Consider the following 15,113-nt stretch of genomic DNA (forward strand, 5'->3'; position numbering starts at 1 on the left):
CCGTGTCTCTACAAAAAATAAAAATTAGCTAGGCATGGTGGCAGGTGCCTTCAATCCCAGCTACTCAGGAGGCTGAGGTGGAAGGGTGGCTTGAACCTGGGAGGCGGAGGCTGCAGTGAGCTATGATCGCACCACTGCACTCCAGCCTGGGTGACAGAGCAAGCCCCTGCCTCAACAAAACAAAACAAAGCACGCAAACAAAAAAAGAAATGTACTTTCTTTTCCCTTCCCATTCTTTGTGCCTCTTGGTATCTCCTCTTGTTTAAGAGACTATTGAGATGGAGAACTGAATCATGTTTGGTCAGAAATGCTTGAATCCTTGTCCTGGAGACCGCTCAAGAAAATATTTATATGAAAAGTGCAAAACCAACAGAGGCAATTTGTTATTAGTTGCAGTTTTGCCCCAGATCTTAAAGTAGAGCTCACAAGGCCTTCAGGGACTCCTTTTTTCTGTACTAGGTAAGATTAAGGAAATTCAAACCTGAACTCAAACCTAAGTCTTGGCCTCTGTAAGATCAATATATCAGAGAACCCAGAAGGGACCACAAGAGCCAAGAGTAGAGACAGAATGTGTCCTAGGTCTTGGAGTGGAGCTGGCTCAGGCCACTTGTACCAAGGGTCTCAGGGCAAGACTATGAGACTTGAATCCAGCAGCATCCTGGGAGAGGTGAAGGATGTAAGGGAGAAGAGAAAGATGGAAAGGGTGCCTTTTAACCTCCATGTGAGCTTCCCCATTGGGGTCTGGCCAATCCATGTGTTGGAATCCATCCAATTATATCAACTCTGCCTCCTTAGAGGTTAAGTAGGGGTGTGAGAGAACCTTGAGCTTCCCCTACAGGCCAATACCAGTCATGAACAGGGGTTCCTTTATTATTATTATTAAAGTTCTGGGGTATATGTGCAGAATGTGCAGGTTTGTTACATATATATACACGTGCCATGGTGGTTTGCTGCACCCATCAACCTGTCATCTACATTAGGTATTTCTCCTAATGCCTCCCCTAGTCCCCCACCCCCTGACAGGTCCCAGTGTATGATGGTCCCCTCCCTGTGTCGATGTGTTCTCATTGTTCAACTCCCACTTGTGAGTGAGAACATGCGGGGTTCAGTTTTCGAACAGGTGTTCCTTTTTAGGTGGGTTTGAAGCGCTGAATTCCCAACTTTAAGGTGAATGTCCAAGAGGCAGAATGGGAACTGTTTTGTGGCACAGAGCAGGGGGACTCTTAGAGGAACCGTATGTATTCAGTTAGTCTCATTGTCCAGAGATAGAGACATGGCTGGTTAACCTGCCAAAAAGGAGCCCTTCGTTTTTGTCTTGGGATTTCCAAGCCCTGTTGTTGTTACTAGGACAGCACGTCAATCTTTGAGCAGGACGGGTGATTACTGGGGTCCTTCTGCAACTGAGAGCACTACGGCGTCCCACTGGTCAAAGCAGAGCAGACCTCGCCTCTCAAACTTGGCTGTCCAGAGCTCTGCAAGGACCAGTACTTCATCTGCTGACTGCAGAGGGTGGGAGTGTCATGAAACTTCGTAGCTGATTAAGAAGATAGGAAGCAACCAAAGCCTGCAGTGGCTGAGGATTCTTCAGCCAGGTTTATTGAGATATACGTTTCCTGTGGTAAAAGTCACTTTTTAAATTTTTTTTGAGACACCACCCATGCTGGAGTGCAGTGGCCTGATCATAGCTCACTGCAGCCTTGAACTCCTGGGCTCAAGTGATCCTCCCACTTTGGCCTCTTTAGTAGCTAAAACTACAGGCATGCACCACTATGCCTGGCTTTAATACATACATATGGTAGAGACAGGGTCTCACTGTTGCCCAGGCTGGTCTCAAAGTCCTGGGTTCAAGCTCAAGAAGTCCTCCAAGCTTGGCCTCCTAAAGTGTTGGAATTGCAGGCATGAGCTACTGTGTCTAGCAAAAATCACTTTTTTCTTTTTTCTTTTTTTTTTGAGACGGAGTTTCGCTCTGTCACCCAGGCTGGAGTGCAGTGGCGTGATTTCGGGTTTAAGCAATTCTTCTATCTCAGCCTTCCAAGTAGCTGGGACTACAGGCGGGCCACCATGCCCAGCTAATTTTTTTATTTTTAGTAGAGACAGGATTTCACCATGTTGATCAGGCTGCTCTCAAACTCCTGACCTCAGGTGATCCACCCACCTCGGCCTCCCAAAGTGCTGGGATTACAGGTGTGAGCCACTGTGCCAGGCTGCAAATTCACTTTTAAAAATATAAAGTAAAATTCATCACAGTTAATATAGAGACCAGTCCAATATCCAAAACAAAAAAGTTCCTGCATCTGCCTCTTTGTCGTTAATTCCCTTTCCACCTCCAGCCCCTTTTAACCACTGGTGTTTTCTGTCCCCATAGTTTTGTGTTTTTCAGGACATTTAGAAATGGAACCACACAGTGTGTAGCCTTTTGTGTTGGACATCTGTGTTTTACCAGAATGCTTTTGAGGTTCGTGAATGCTGCTGTGTGTACCAATAGTTCATTCCTTTTTACTGCTGAAAAGTATTCCACCGTGTGGATGCCTCACACTGTATCCATTCACACGTTGAACAACATTTGGATCGTTTCCAGTTCTGGGCTATTATAAATAAGGTGGTTATAAACCTTCATGTATGGATATGGTTTTTTCTTTTTTCTTTTTCCCCCTGCTCTGTTGCCCAGGCTGGAGCGCAGTGGCACGATCTTGGCTCACTGCAACCTCCGCCTCCTAGGTTCAAGTGATTCTCATGCTCCAGCCTCCCAAGTAGCTGCGACTACAGGCATGTGCCACCACACTTGGCTAATTTTTGTATTTTTAATAGAGACGGGATTCCTCTGTGTTGGCCAGGCTGGTCTCGAACTCCTGATCTCAAGTGATCTTCCCTCCTCGGCCTCCCAAAGTGCTGGGATACAGGCGTGAGCCACTGTGCCCGGCCTGGATGTTTTCATTTCACCGAAAAATAGGATTCCTGGGTCCTAGGAGAGTTCCAGTTTATGTTCTTTCCTCACTAACACTTGATATCATTGGTTTTAGTTTTCCAAAAGTTTAGCAACTCTGGTAGTTACGTGATATGGTTAGCCTTTGTGTCCCCACCCAAATCTCATCTTGAATTGTAATCCTCGTAATCCACATGTGTCAAGGGAGAGGTCAGGTGGAGGCAATTGAATCCTGGGGGCCGTTTCCCCCATGTTGTTCTCGTGATAGTGAGTGAGTTCTCACGCGATCTGATGGTTTTATAAGGGGCTTGTCCCCCTTCGCTCGGCACTTCAAGAAAGTTGGCTGTTAGTCAATTAAATCTCTTTCCTATATGAATTACCCAATCTCGGGCAGTTCTTTATAGCAGTATGAAAGCAGAATAATACAGTATGGAATTATTTCAAATTTTGAAAAGAAACCGTTTCCTTAGGAGAAACACTCATCACATTCACAGCACACAAAAGAATGTCTATGTAGTGTATCTGTTTATTTGCTTACATTTTCATTTTCTGTCACTGTTATTAGAATCAAATTTTAAAGGAAGCATCTGTGGCAGCATCAATAAATACATACGGATGTATGAATGAAGGAAGGAAGAAACGGGTAGCATGTACCTGGCTAGGGTGTCAGATCAGCCCAGGGTTGGATCCTGAGGCCCAAGTTATTAACTTCTGCCATGTACTTTTTTTTTTTTTTTTAAAAGAGAAGGAGGGTCTTGCTCTCTTGCCCAGGCTGGAGTGCAGTGATGCAACCATGCTCACACGTAGCCTTAAATTCCTGGGCTCAAGTGATCTTCCCACTTCAATCTCCTGAGTAGCTGTGACTACAGGCATGTGCCACCACACCTGGCTAATTTTTTATTTTTGTAGAAATGGGGGTCTTACTATATTGCCCAGGCTGGTCTTGAACTCCTGGCCTCAAGCGATCCTCCCATCTTGGCCTCTCAAAGTGTTGGGGCTACAGGTGTGAGACATTGTACCTGGCCTGCAACACACAACAGAGAAAGCAACTTTTACAGAAAGAGTTCTCTTGAACTAAAACCGATTCTGTGAAGAAAGAATCTCTTGAAGAAGAAAGAGAAATGCAGAGCCAAAGGCTTACGAAGGCCTAAGGCCTGTTTGGGAGTGGGGGTGCGCCCTGAGTGCTGAGAATGTACATAGTACGTGCACATGTGGGTGGGTGGGAGGAGGGGCTTAGCTGGAGATCACCTTGGACAAGTAGTAATAACAATCATGCAAAAGCTTATGCTGCTTGCTATGTTCCAGGTGGTTCTAAGATCTCTAGACAGATTCATTCATTTATGCTTCCCAACAGTCTTATAAGCAGAGCACTAGCACCATCAGCATTTTACAGATAGGGAAACTGAAGCACAAAAAGATCAAATTAGCTGGGCATGGTGGTGTGCACCTGTAGTCCCAGCAATCTGGGAGGCTGAGGCAGGAGGATCATTTGAGACCAGGAATTTGAACCAGCCTGGGCAACATAACAAGAAGCCCTCTCTACAAAAAAAATTTTAAAAATTAGCTGGGCAGGCCTGGCACAGTAGCTTGTTCCTGTAATCCCAGCACTTTGGGCGGCCAAGGGAGGTGGATCACCTGAGGATAGGAGTTCAAGATCAACCTGGCCACCATGGTGAAACCCCATCTCTATTAAAAATACACACAATTAGCCGGGCATGGGGGTGCACACCTGTAGTCCCAGTTACTCGGGAGTTTGAGACAGGAGAATCACTTAAACCCAGGAGACAGAGGTTGCAGTGAGCCGAGATTGTGCCACTGCACTCCAGCCTGTGTGAAAAGAGCAAAACTCCATCTCCAAAAAAAACAATTGGCATAGTTGCATGCACCTGTAGTCCCAGCTACTCAGGAAGCTGAGGCAGGAGAATCACTTGAGCCGAGGAAGTCGAGGCTCCAGTGAGCTATAATCGTGCCACTCCACTCCAGCCTGGGTGACAGAGCAAAACCCTGTCTCTTAAAAAACAAAAGAAAATAAACAACCGTTAAATAACTTGCTCAAAGTCACAAGGCTTAGAGCCCAGGAAGTTTATCCAAGTCTGCCTTTTACCACTGCCCTGCACTGCCAGGCATATTTATTGATTAGGAAATTATGTAAGCTTCTGTGAGATATAGCCCCCAAAATATAGTGACTTCAACAAGGCAGAAATTAGGTTTTTCTCTCAGGGGTCAACCCAAAGGGACAAAATTCAAGGCTGGTAGGGTGCTTTTGTCCTTCCCCCTTGTGGCTCTAAGTTTGGGTCCAGGGTGGTCACTTCCAGTTCCCATCTTTGAACCAGTGGGAAGAGGGAAAGGAGCAAGGAAGTATGCGTTTCCATTTGAAGGGAATGGCCCTGGAGCACACACATCCCATTGGCTGCAACTCAGCACCATGGCCACACCAAGCTGCAAGAGATGCTGGGAAATGTGGCCTCTATCTGGATAGCCATGCTCTCTGCTAAAACTCGAGGGTTCGACTATTAAAGGGAAGAATGGATATTGGTGGGAAACCAGCAGTCTCTGCCACAACTTACGGACTGTCCATCGGGCTTTGAACTTTATTCTGTCAGTGATGAGGAGCTGACAGTGGTCTCTAAGCAGGGAGGTTTCACATCCAGACTTGGGTTTTTGATCACTGCAGAAGCATGCTTGGAGAATAAAAGTGGCGAGAAAGAAAAGTCGGGAGCCCTGTTTAGATGATGTGTCTGTCGCTTTGTTTTCCCATCTCTGGAGTCCCTGCTACAGGCAGGAGCCTGTAGGTTGGGTTCCCAGGCAGGCCCAGATGGAGGTTTGCAGGCGGGGTGAGTGTGCATGGGGCTGCAAAGGGAGCAGTCAGCTGTCTTTATCCTTCGTTCCTTCTACAACTATTTATCCAGCACCATGTCTGGGCACAGGGCTCCAGCAATGGTCCCAACAGGTACAATGACCTCTGGGGACCAAGTTCAGTCCCTGTTGAGTTCTCCAGTGCCTCTCGATGTAGGGTGAACCCTTGGCATGGTCCACTGACGCTGGCTCCTTCTGTTGTTTCTCTTGGCTCCAGGATCCCCGGAGCAAACACAAGTTTAAGATCCACACGTACTCCAGTCCCACGTTTTGTGACCACTGTGGGTCACTGCTGTATGGACTCATCCACCAGGGGATGAAATGTGACAGTAAGTACTTTTTCTCTCTGGGGGCATCTGCTGATGGCAGAAGCAATGGGAAGGGGCTGCTTCCTCTTGGTTTGGGGTCCAGGTGTGCCACACATTCCCTCCATCCTGGTTGGGGCTGGTGTACCAGTTGTCTGTTGCTGCATAACGATCCTCCCACCCCGAAACACTGTGGCTGAAGACAATTAACATTTTTTTAGCTCATGACTCTGCAAGGCAGTCCTTTGAATCTGGGCTGGCCTCAGACGATGTCATGCATGTCTATAAAGCATGAACTCATGCTTCATGGTGGATTAGCAGGGGGAGGTGGGCTGGGAGCTATCTGGGCCTCGGTGGCCTCACTCACATGTCCGGCAGGATGGCTGGCTGTCATCTGGGTGATGGAGATGACCAGGCCACGTGTCTTTCCTCCTCAGTAGGCTAGGCTGGATTTGCATGCATGGAGGTCACAGGGTCCTGAGTTCCTCAGGAGGGCAAGCCCCATTGGCAGACACACTTCAAGTCCCTACTTGTGTCTGTTTGCTCCTGATCCACTGGTCAAAGCAAGTGGCATGTGAGATGCACAGTCACAGTGTGGGAAGGGACAGTCCATGGCTGTTGACACCTGGAGGCATGAGCAAATCACGGGCATTTCTGCAGCCATGCGTCACCACTGTTTCCAGCATTGAGATGTGGGGCTGATGCATTCTTTGCATGGAGAAGACCTGTGGCCCTGCAGCACCCACAAGTTTGTGCTGGAGGAGGAAAGAGAGCGTCATTCTCTGGCCAGGATGTGGTAGGAAAGGCAGATGGGGTGGGACTCCTCTTTATGAGGCCAAGGCCCAGATGGCCTATGGGGCAGGGGAGCAGACAGGCTTTGAGAGCTATGGCCACAAAGCTACAGGGAGGCTGGAGGTGCTAGTGGTTCCCACAGGCCTGTTGGTCTGCAGCAGGCTGGGCAGTCATGAGGCTGGTGCTACCCCTATCACAAGGGTCCTGAGGCTCAGAGGACAGAGGGAGAAAATCACAGGGCAGAGAGTGACAGAGAGGAGTGTGAGGGTGAATAAGGGTGGTAGAGGGCAAGAGAGACAATAAGAAACACACACGCATAGACAGAGACAGATGCAGGGGAAAGATGGACACATGCAACCCTAACACAGGGAGGAATGTGGGGTGTGGAAGCTGCAGAGAAACTCAGCTAGAGAGAGATTCAGGCAAAAGGAGGGACAGGCAGACACACAGACCAACAGATAAGCCAGGTGCGATGGTTCACTCCTGTAATCCTAACACTTTGGGAGGCTGAGGCGGGTGGATCACCTGAGGTCAGGAGTTCGAGACCAGCTTGGCCAACATGGCAAAACCCCATCTCTACTAAAAATACAAAAATTAGCTGGGAGAGATGGTGGGCGCCTGTAATCCCAGCTACTCGGGAGGCTGAGGCAGGAGAATCGCTTGAACCTGGGAAGCGGAGGTTGCAGAGAGCCGAGATCACGCCACTGTACTCCAGCCTGGGTGACAGAGCGAGACTCTCAAAGAAGAAGAAAAAAAGATAAAACGATTGGTATGGACACAGACAGAGATGCCATCACACAAGGCTCATGCAGAGGTGTAGAGATGGAGAGACCAGAGACAGAGACAGAAGCACACATGGAGAGCCACAGAGGAGAGAGAGAGAGAGGCAGAGAGACACAGCCAGAGAAGGGGAGAGACAAAAGGCCAGAGGCAAGTGCAGAGAGTGGAACAGACCGATTCACAAATGTGGCCAAGGCAGTGAGACATGTGCAGAAGTGGAACAGCAGAGACAAGAGACGTGCAGCAATGTGGGAACAGTGAGACAGACACAGAAACATGGTGAGAGCCGCAGGGGGACAGTGAAGCTGGAGCCTTCTGCCTGCAGGACACCAGCTCCTCTTACCACACATGGGGCCCTAATGTAGGGGCAATGCCCCTGCCTCAAAGACAGTGGTGGGTGGGAGCTCAGCCTGGTGCTCGGGTCCCAGAGGGCTCTCCCTTCCCTCCCCACAACTCATTTCCAGTTTTTGTAATAGGCCTGCCTCCTCCTGGGAATTGGGTGGTCTGAGAAGGGTCCCTTGCCCCCAGATACCTTGAAATTGGGGCCCATGGGGTGACTTGACCTCTCCTGCCTTCTCCAGTTGGAACTAGTATCCCCCTGGAGAATCCTGGGTTCCTGGCACACCTTCCTGGAGCGGGGCATTGTTGCTCAGGACCTAGGGGAAGTCACCCACCACGTTGAAATAGACAGATACTCTACAGAGGAATGCGCAGAGGGAGTGGATATCCTATAACATGAGAGATGGCTACAGGCCAAATTCAGCTTACAGGCACATTTCATCCACCCTGCTCTCGCTCTAAATCTTTTTCCTTGTAATTAGTTGTGGTGGACACTATGGTCAGCCCAGACCCCTTCTTCAGCGTCCCACCCCATCCCCTAGCTGTGGGTTCATAGTGGTGCGCCATCCTGCATAATTGCCCAAGGTAATGCCCCTTCCAGGGCAACTGGATGATTGCAGTGTCCAGCCCTCTGGTCTCAGTTTGGAACAGCTTTGAAGGATCATCTCAGCTCTGGGCTCTCCTTCACATCAGCTTTGGTTGCATCCACATGGCAAGCTAACTTCTCTTCCCAAGAGCACTCCCTAAAAACCTTGTGCCCTAAACTCCCCATCTCAGACTCTTTCCAGGGAACCCAACCTATTAGCTGTCAATATTTTAAAATCAGAGCTGTCGCATACACATCGAGATTCCTGCATATGCTGAGAAATGGGAAATGTTGCTGCCCTGTTCCCTACTTGGCCAAGTTGCCACCATCCCCTTAGCTTTCCTCACTCATGTGGCCAGCCAGCCTGTGAGCATTGAAGTTGGTGACTCAGGCTTCAGAGCCTTCAGGGGTGTGGGGTGTGTTTGCTTCAGGCTGCACCCTTGGCCTTGGGTGGGGAACAGACAAGTACCTCCTTTACCCATCAGGGTTCAGGGGGAAGAGTTGGAGAAGCCCTTCTGATGAGATCTTGGCGGGCAAGTTGGTCTCAACCAGGCTGGTGATTTCTCAGCTGCTTCAAAGGAGGGGAACAGGAAGGACTCAGTGGTCCTGGGTGGGGCAGATGTCTGCAGCCCCCAGCCTGGGCCAGCCTAAGCAGCATCCCCTCTCTCTGCCCTCACAGCCTGCATGATGAACGTGCACAAGCGCTGCGTGATGAACGTCCCCAGCCTCTGTGGCACGGACCACACGGAGCGCCGCGGCCGCATCTACATCCAGGCCCACATTGACAGGGATGTTCTCATCGTCCTCGGTAGGTGACCCTGGGGCTCCACTGGTTCCTGACCTTGCTTGACCTGTGTGATTGAGGAGGGGAGGAAGGTGGAGGGGTGGGGCAGTCCAGGGACTGGGGAGGGGATGTGGCACTGCTTCTGTCCCCTGCCCTGCCCACAGCAGCCCCTCACGGCAGCAGGGGGGTCTTTAGAAACTGTACACTCTTAAAGCTACGTCCTTCAGCACCCCAGGCTAGGTTGGGTTCAGAGAGGAGACGTCTGAGTTCCTTGGACTTCTAACTTCCAGGATCCTCCACTTCCCTGCTCTCCTCATTTCCCACTGTTTTTTACAGTTATCTTTTGGAGTGGGTAGTTGCGTTTCCTTCACTCAGGTAGCAGAGAACGGAAGCTTGCTTCTTCCCCAAGCTTTTCCAGCAGGAAATATGGAGTCTTGATGATAAACAGCAAATTTGGAGAATATAATATCTTGGGAAGGAGGGGGTTGGAGGGTGCAATTCAGGGACTTTCCACACATTTGAAAGATGTATTTCTTGAACCTGACGGTGGCTCTGCTGTAATTTTATTATTCCCTATACTTTCTGCATGTCTAAAATATTTCATGATAATTAGAAAGCAGGATGGTACAATCTGCTGGGAGATGCAGTGAGAGGAGGGGCTGGTGGCGGGGGGTGGGGGCGGGGGCGGGGCTGTCACTCATTTATCCCAGCATTCAAGATATACTTGGCTCTGATGTGAGAAGTTCAAGCAAAATTGGAACTCAGCTGCACTGGCTTGAGGAATACTCAGCCATAAGCCCCGGTGTAACCGGCACTGAGCCGGCTGGGAGTGGAGCTAAAACTTCGCAGAAATTTCTTCTCGAAGGCTGGTGACAAACTGCTATTGACTTTATATATCTAATGAATATAAACAAGGGTTTATGAATTAGTAACTCAGGAAATTGATCGTGGAAGAGATTAATTTTGCAAAAATGCGTCTGTTTCTGAGGCCTCAGACTGGTTCAGTAGCTCTGATGTGCTGGGCCCTGGGTTGGGGAGGGGCTTTACGTAAACTGTGAAAGCTGAAAAATACTTATCCCTGTACAATATCATTCTTTTAAACTTGAGATTTTGTGAAGCCCAGTGAGATTTTAGAAAATGTGCAATCCATTGCATCATTATGTTTTTCTCCAAGTGGTTGCCTGCTTCCCAGTGGGATGCTTGGGGGCCTCCAGGGGAAATCCTGCAGTTGCAGGTTCAAGAGAAGCCAGTTTTCCCCACCGATTGTCTAAGGGTCCCGATGCTGGTGAGACAAAAATAAGACTCTGCTTCCCTCTGGTGTCATTCTCTGGGAACTACACTCATTCCAAAGCATGACTGAAGGCCGCAACATTTATGGATCACATGGAATGTGCGGTGCTCTAAACCTTACATGTTATTTTTTTCCATCTTCACAACATTGCAAAATCTCTGTTATTTTTGTTTGAGATGGAGACTCCATCTGTCGCCCAGGCCGGAGTGCAGTGGTGCCTACCACAGCCGCCTCCTGCCAAATACTCTGCTCACTGGAACCTCCACCTCCCGGGTTCAAGCGATTCTCCTGCCTCAGCCTCCTGAGTAGATGGGATTACAGGCGCACACCACCACTCCTGGCTAATATTTGTATTTTTAGTAGAGACGGGGTTTCACCATGTTGGCCAGGCTAGTCTAGAACTCCTGACCTCAAGTGATCAGCCTACCTCGGCCTCCCAAAGTGCTGGGATTATAGCTGTGAGTCACTGCACCCGATCTTCTATTGCTCTTGTTTTATGAACAAAGAAGCCATGGCTCAGAGAAGTTATACTCCAAGAGCTCACACCATTCACGGTAATAATAAAACAATAGCTGACATGTGTTGAGTTTTAAAAATGTGTTAATCATTGTGAAAAGCACTTAGAGGCAGTATCTGATTGATGTTTTTTCAACAACTCAAATGAGGTAAGTTATTATCATTCTATCCATCAGAAAACACACTTCCTCACCTAGGTCTGTTTCACTCAAAAGTACTATAGACTAGGTTCCTTTTTAGTTTAGTTTCGCTTCTCTATGCCCTCCACCGTATTTATTCTCTATGCCCTCCACCATATTTATTCTCTCTGCCCTCCACCATATTTATTCTCTATGCCCTCTACCATATTTATTCCTTTTGTGGTTTGGGTAGGGCACCTCTTATGGGCATTCCTTAGGGAGTCTTTGTTCTGATGTGGTATAGTACAATAGTTCTTCAAGTTCAAGGTCAAAGTCTTCCCCCAGATATGCTGTGACCTTCGAGAGCCTGGATCACAAGCCCCTGATTCTCAGGACACACTGGTAGGAGGTGTATCCATTTGCTATGGCTGCCATAACAAAATACCACAGACTGGATGGCTTAACACAAGACTTAAAAAGAAAAGAAAAGAAAAGAAAAAAGAAAAAGAAAAAAAGCAATAGGCGAGGCACAGTGGCTCGCTGTAATCCCAGCATTTTGGAAGACCAAGGTGGGTGGGTCACTTGAACTCAGGAGTCAGCCTGGGCAACATGTGGAAACCACATCTCTACTAAAAATACAAAAAATTAGCCAGGTGTGGTGGTGCATGCCTGTAATCCCAGCTACTCGTGAGGCTGAGGCAGGAGCTCCTGATCACTTGAGCCCAGGAGGCGGAGGTTGCAGTGAGCTAAGATTGCACCACTGCACTCCAGCCTGGGTGACAGAGTGAGACTCCATCTCATAAAACAAAAACAGAAACAAGAAAAACAAACAAACAAACAAGCCAGGTGTGGTGCCTCACACCTGTAATCCCAGCACTTTGGGAGGCCAAGACAGAAGGATTGCTTGAGGCTAGGAGTTCAAGACCAGCCTGGCAAACATGGAGAGACTCTGGCATATTGTAGGATTTCATTTCTTTGGGATGTTCAGGACAGGCGAATCTATAAAGAAGTTTAATAGCACTGTGTGCTTTTCCAAGTGCTTTGATATTGGACCATCCAAGGAAGGCTGTGTTGGTACCATCTTTGGAAGGAAAAATGAAGTCTCAGCAAGGCTGAATACCCTGACCAGTGTCACATGGAGAGCAGGGATGAGCACCTGGGCCTCTGGCCCCGTGTCACAATGCCCTGCAATTGCCCATACACCATGCTGGGCACAGTCTGTACTCAGCACGGGCTTGTTGATTGATTGACGGTAGAAGACAGCCCTGATGCTGTGGCCAAGTTCTCTAAAAATAGAGCCAAGATGGGGATTTTGCTCCAGTGATTTATTGGGCTGCTCATGGGAAAAGAGAAGTGAAGGAACCATGTTTCCTTCCTCGGACAGGGAAAAAGCTCAGGGAGGGTGTGGTCTCCGCCGAAGTCTTCTTCAGCCTGGTATCTGGCGGAATTTTCCACTAAACACTGTAGCACAGAGTCAGCCCCACCTTGAGGCGAGGGGGCTGGTCTGTCGTGTTCCAGGTCAGTCAGTGCGATGGGATGACTGTGTCTCCCCCAAATTTGTGTCTTAAAATCCCACTCCCAGTGTGATAGTATTTGGAGCTATGGGACCTTTGGGTGATAATTAGGGTTAGATGAGGTCGTGAGGGTGGGGCCCTCATAATGGGATTTGTGGATTTCTAAGAGGACGAAGAAAGAGAGATCATTCTGTCTCCACCAAAGGCAGGACACAGCAAGAAGGTGACCATCTGCAAGCCAGGAAGTGAGTCCTTACCAGGAATTGAAGCTGCTGGTACCTCAGTCTTGGACTTCCCAGCCTCCAGAACTGTAAAGAAATAAATGTCTGTTATTTAAGCCACCCAATCTGTGGTATTCTATTATGACAGCCTGAGCTGACTAATATAGTCAGTCACTGCTGTAGGCTACTGGGGATGGAGGTGGGAAGGTAGAGTAACCTCCCAGGTGAGGAGGCTTCTGTGCAGTTGAGGGGAGTTATCTGGACATGGGGGTAACTGTGAGCCATTGACAGCCATCACACACAACACTCAGGGGATGGGTGCGTTGGCCAGCATGGAGGGGAGCTGGGCAAGGTCCAACAGCATCCAGGACACTCAAGTTTCCCTTGGTCCCCTGACTGTCTTCGTGGTTTCATTGCTGGGACTCCAGCCCCCTCCTCCTTGATCTTGGCCAGACAGATCAGAGAGTAGAGAGCACTAAAGGTTGTGTGGGGTCCTTCCCAGCAGTGCCAGGCCAGAAGTGGCCTTGTGGTGTTTATGGAATGGCCCCACCTCATTCAGACCCAAGAAGCATGGTCAGTATTAGGATTTTTCACTGATACCACCAGCCCAGGACACTGCTGCTTGCCCTGAGTGTCATACGCTCTTTGGAAATCTCAGCATCTCTAGAGGTGAAAGGTTTTCTAACTTGCCTGGCTACTGAAATTGAGCTCATACATCTGTTCTTAGTGTTTTGGCAGGTCAAGATGAGAATAAATCTGATCAGTTCTCCTCCTTTTAAAAAACCCATCAATGGTTTCCCATTGTCTTTATAACAGACTAAATCTAATATGGCGGTCTCATTCTTTATTCACTGTCTCCTCCCCCTTTTAATCCCTGGTCCTCTGCAGACCGCCACACACTATAGGACATCTGTGTGTTCTGTTCTCTGTTTAGAATGTTTGCCATTGCCATGTTCTCTTTTACTAGCAATTAACTCTTCCTCTCGATCTCAGCTCATTTTCATCATCTAATGAGCTTTCTCCGACTTCCCCCTTTTGTAGACATTCATAGTAACTTGAGCTTGGCCTTGTGAAAGGGGTGATTTTATGTTGGGTTTGATTAGTTTCTGCATCTCGCACAAGGCATTAGTTCCATGAGGGCAAGACTGTGTCTTGCCACTGTACTCTCAGCACCTAGCAAGATAGGCATCACTAAATATTTATGGACTCAGTGGCTGTATGTATGAATGAGAAACCCCTGGAGGATCCTGATAGATAGATACAAGGCTTTCACAGATGGTCCTCAGATCAGTGCCTCCTGAAGTCGGGAGCTGAAGGTGAGCAGATTGTCCAATTTATGCCATTATTCTTATGGGAGGTACAACACGAAGAAAATCTTAAGTACCAGGTCCAAGGTCAACAGCAAGTGTTACTGGGACTGAGACCCATTTGTTGCAGTCATGACCACCCTTGTTCCCTGGACAATGTAGAAAAGACGTGGAGCAGTGGAATTTGTAGTATCCCAGGAAACCATATTGACATCGTGATGCCCATAGGTGTCATGAGATCAGGCAATACAATGTCCAGATCAGAGTTGTAAAATGCTTGCAAGGTTTATGAAGCCTGTGTGTTCATACACGCAACAATATATATATATTTTTTATTGAGACGGAGTCTTGCTCTGTCACCCAGACTGGAGTGCAGTGGTGCAATCTCAGATCACTGCAACCTCCGCCTCCCAGGTTCAAGCGATTCTCCTGCCTCAGCCTCCCAAGTAGCTGGGACTTCAGGCGCGTGCCACCATGCCCAGCTAACTTTTTTTGTATTTTTGGTAGAGATGGAGTTTCACTGTGTTAGCCAGGATGGTCTCGATCTCCTGACCTCATGATTCACCCACCTCGGCTCCCAAAGGGCTGGGATTACAGGCGTGAGCCACCACACCCAGCCAACAATATCTTATTCAACCCTTTTTCAATTCAGTATCTACCTATCAACATAACAACTGGCATCTATTATTTATACTCCCATCTATATTACAGCCACCTCCAAATGCTTAGCCATGTCCATCCTCATATCTATCTCCCAAAAGGAAAAGCAGAAATAACCAT

The 15,113-nt window shown here is 48.4% G+C and overlaps 1 protein-coding gene across 2 annotated transcripts in view; it reads left to right on the forward strand.

Moving 5' to 3' along the window:
• PRKCB (protein kinase C beta) overlaps positions 1 to 15,113 on the forward strand; it is a 382,389-nt gene that overhangs the window by 189,087 nt on the left and 178,189 nt on the right. For both annotated transcript variants that reach the window (XM_045381896.2, XM_045381898.2), the window contains exons 4-5: positions 5,997 to 6,108; positions 9,261 to 9,389. In XM_045381896.2, coding sequence (XP_045237831.1) covers positions 5,997 to 6,108; positions 9,261 to 9,389 — 241 coding nt within the window. The remainder of the gene's footprint in view (positions 1 to 5,996; positions 6,109 to 9,260; positions 9,390 to 15,113) is intronic.

Source organism: Macaca fascicularis, chromosome 20 (genome assembly GCF_037993035.2).
Source record: "Macaca fascicularis isolate 582-1 chromosome 20, T2T-MFA8v1.1".
NCBI lineage: Eukaryota > Metazoa > Chordata > Mammalia > Primates > Cercopithecidae > Macaca > Macaca fascicularis.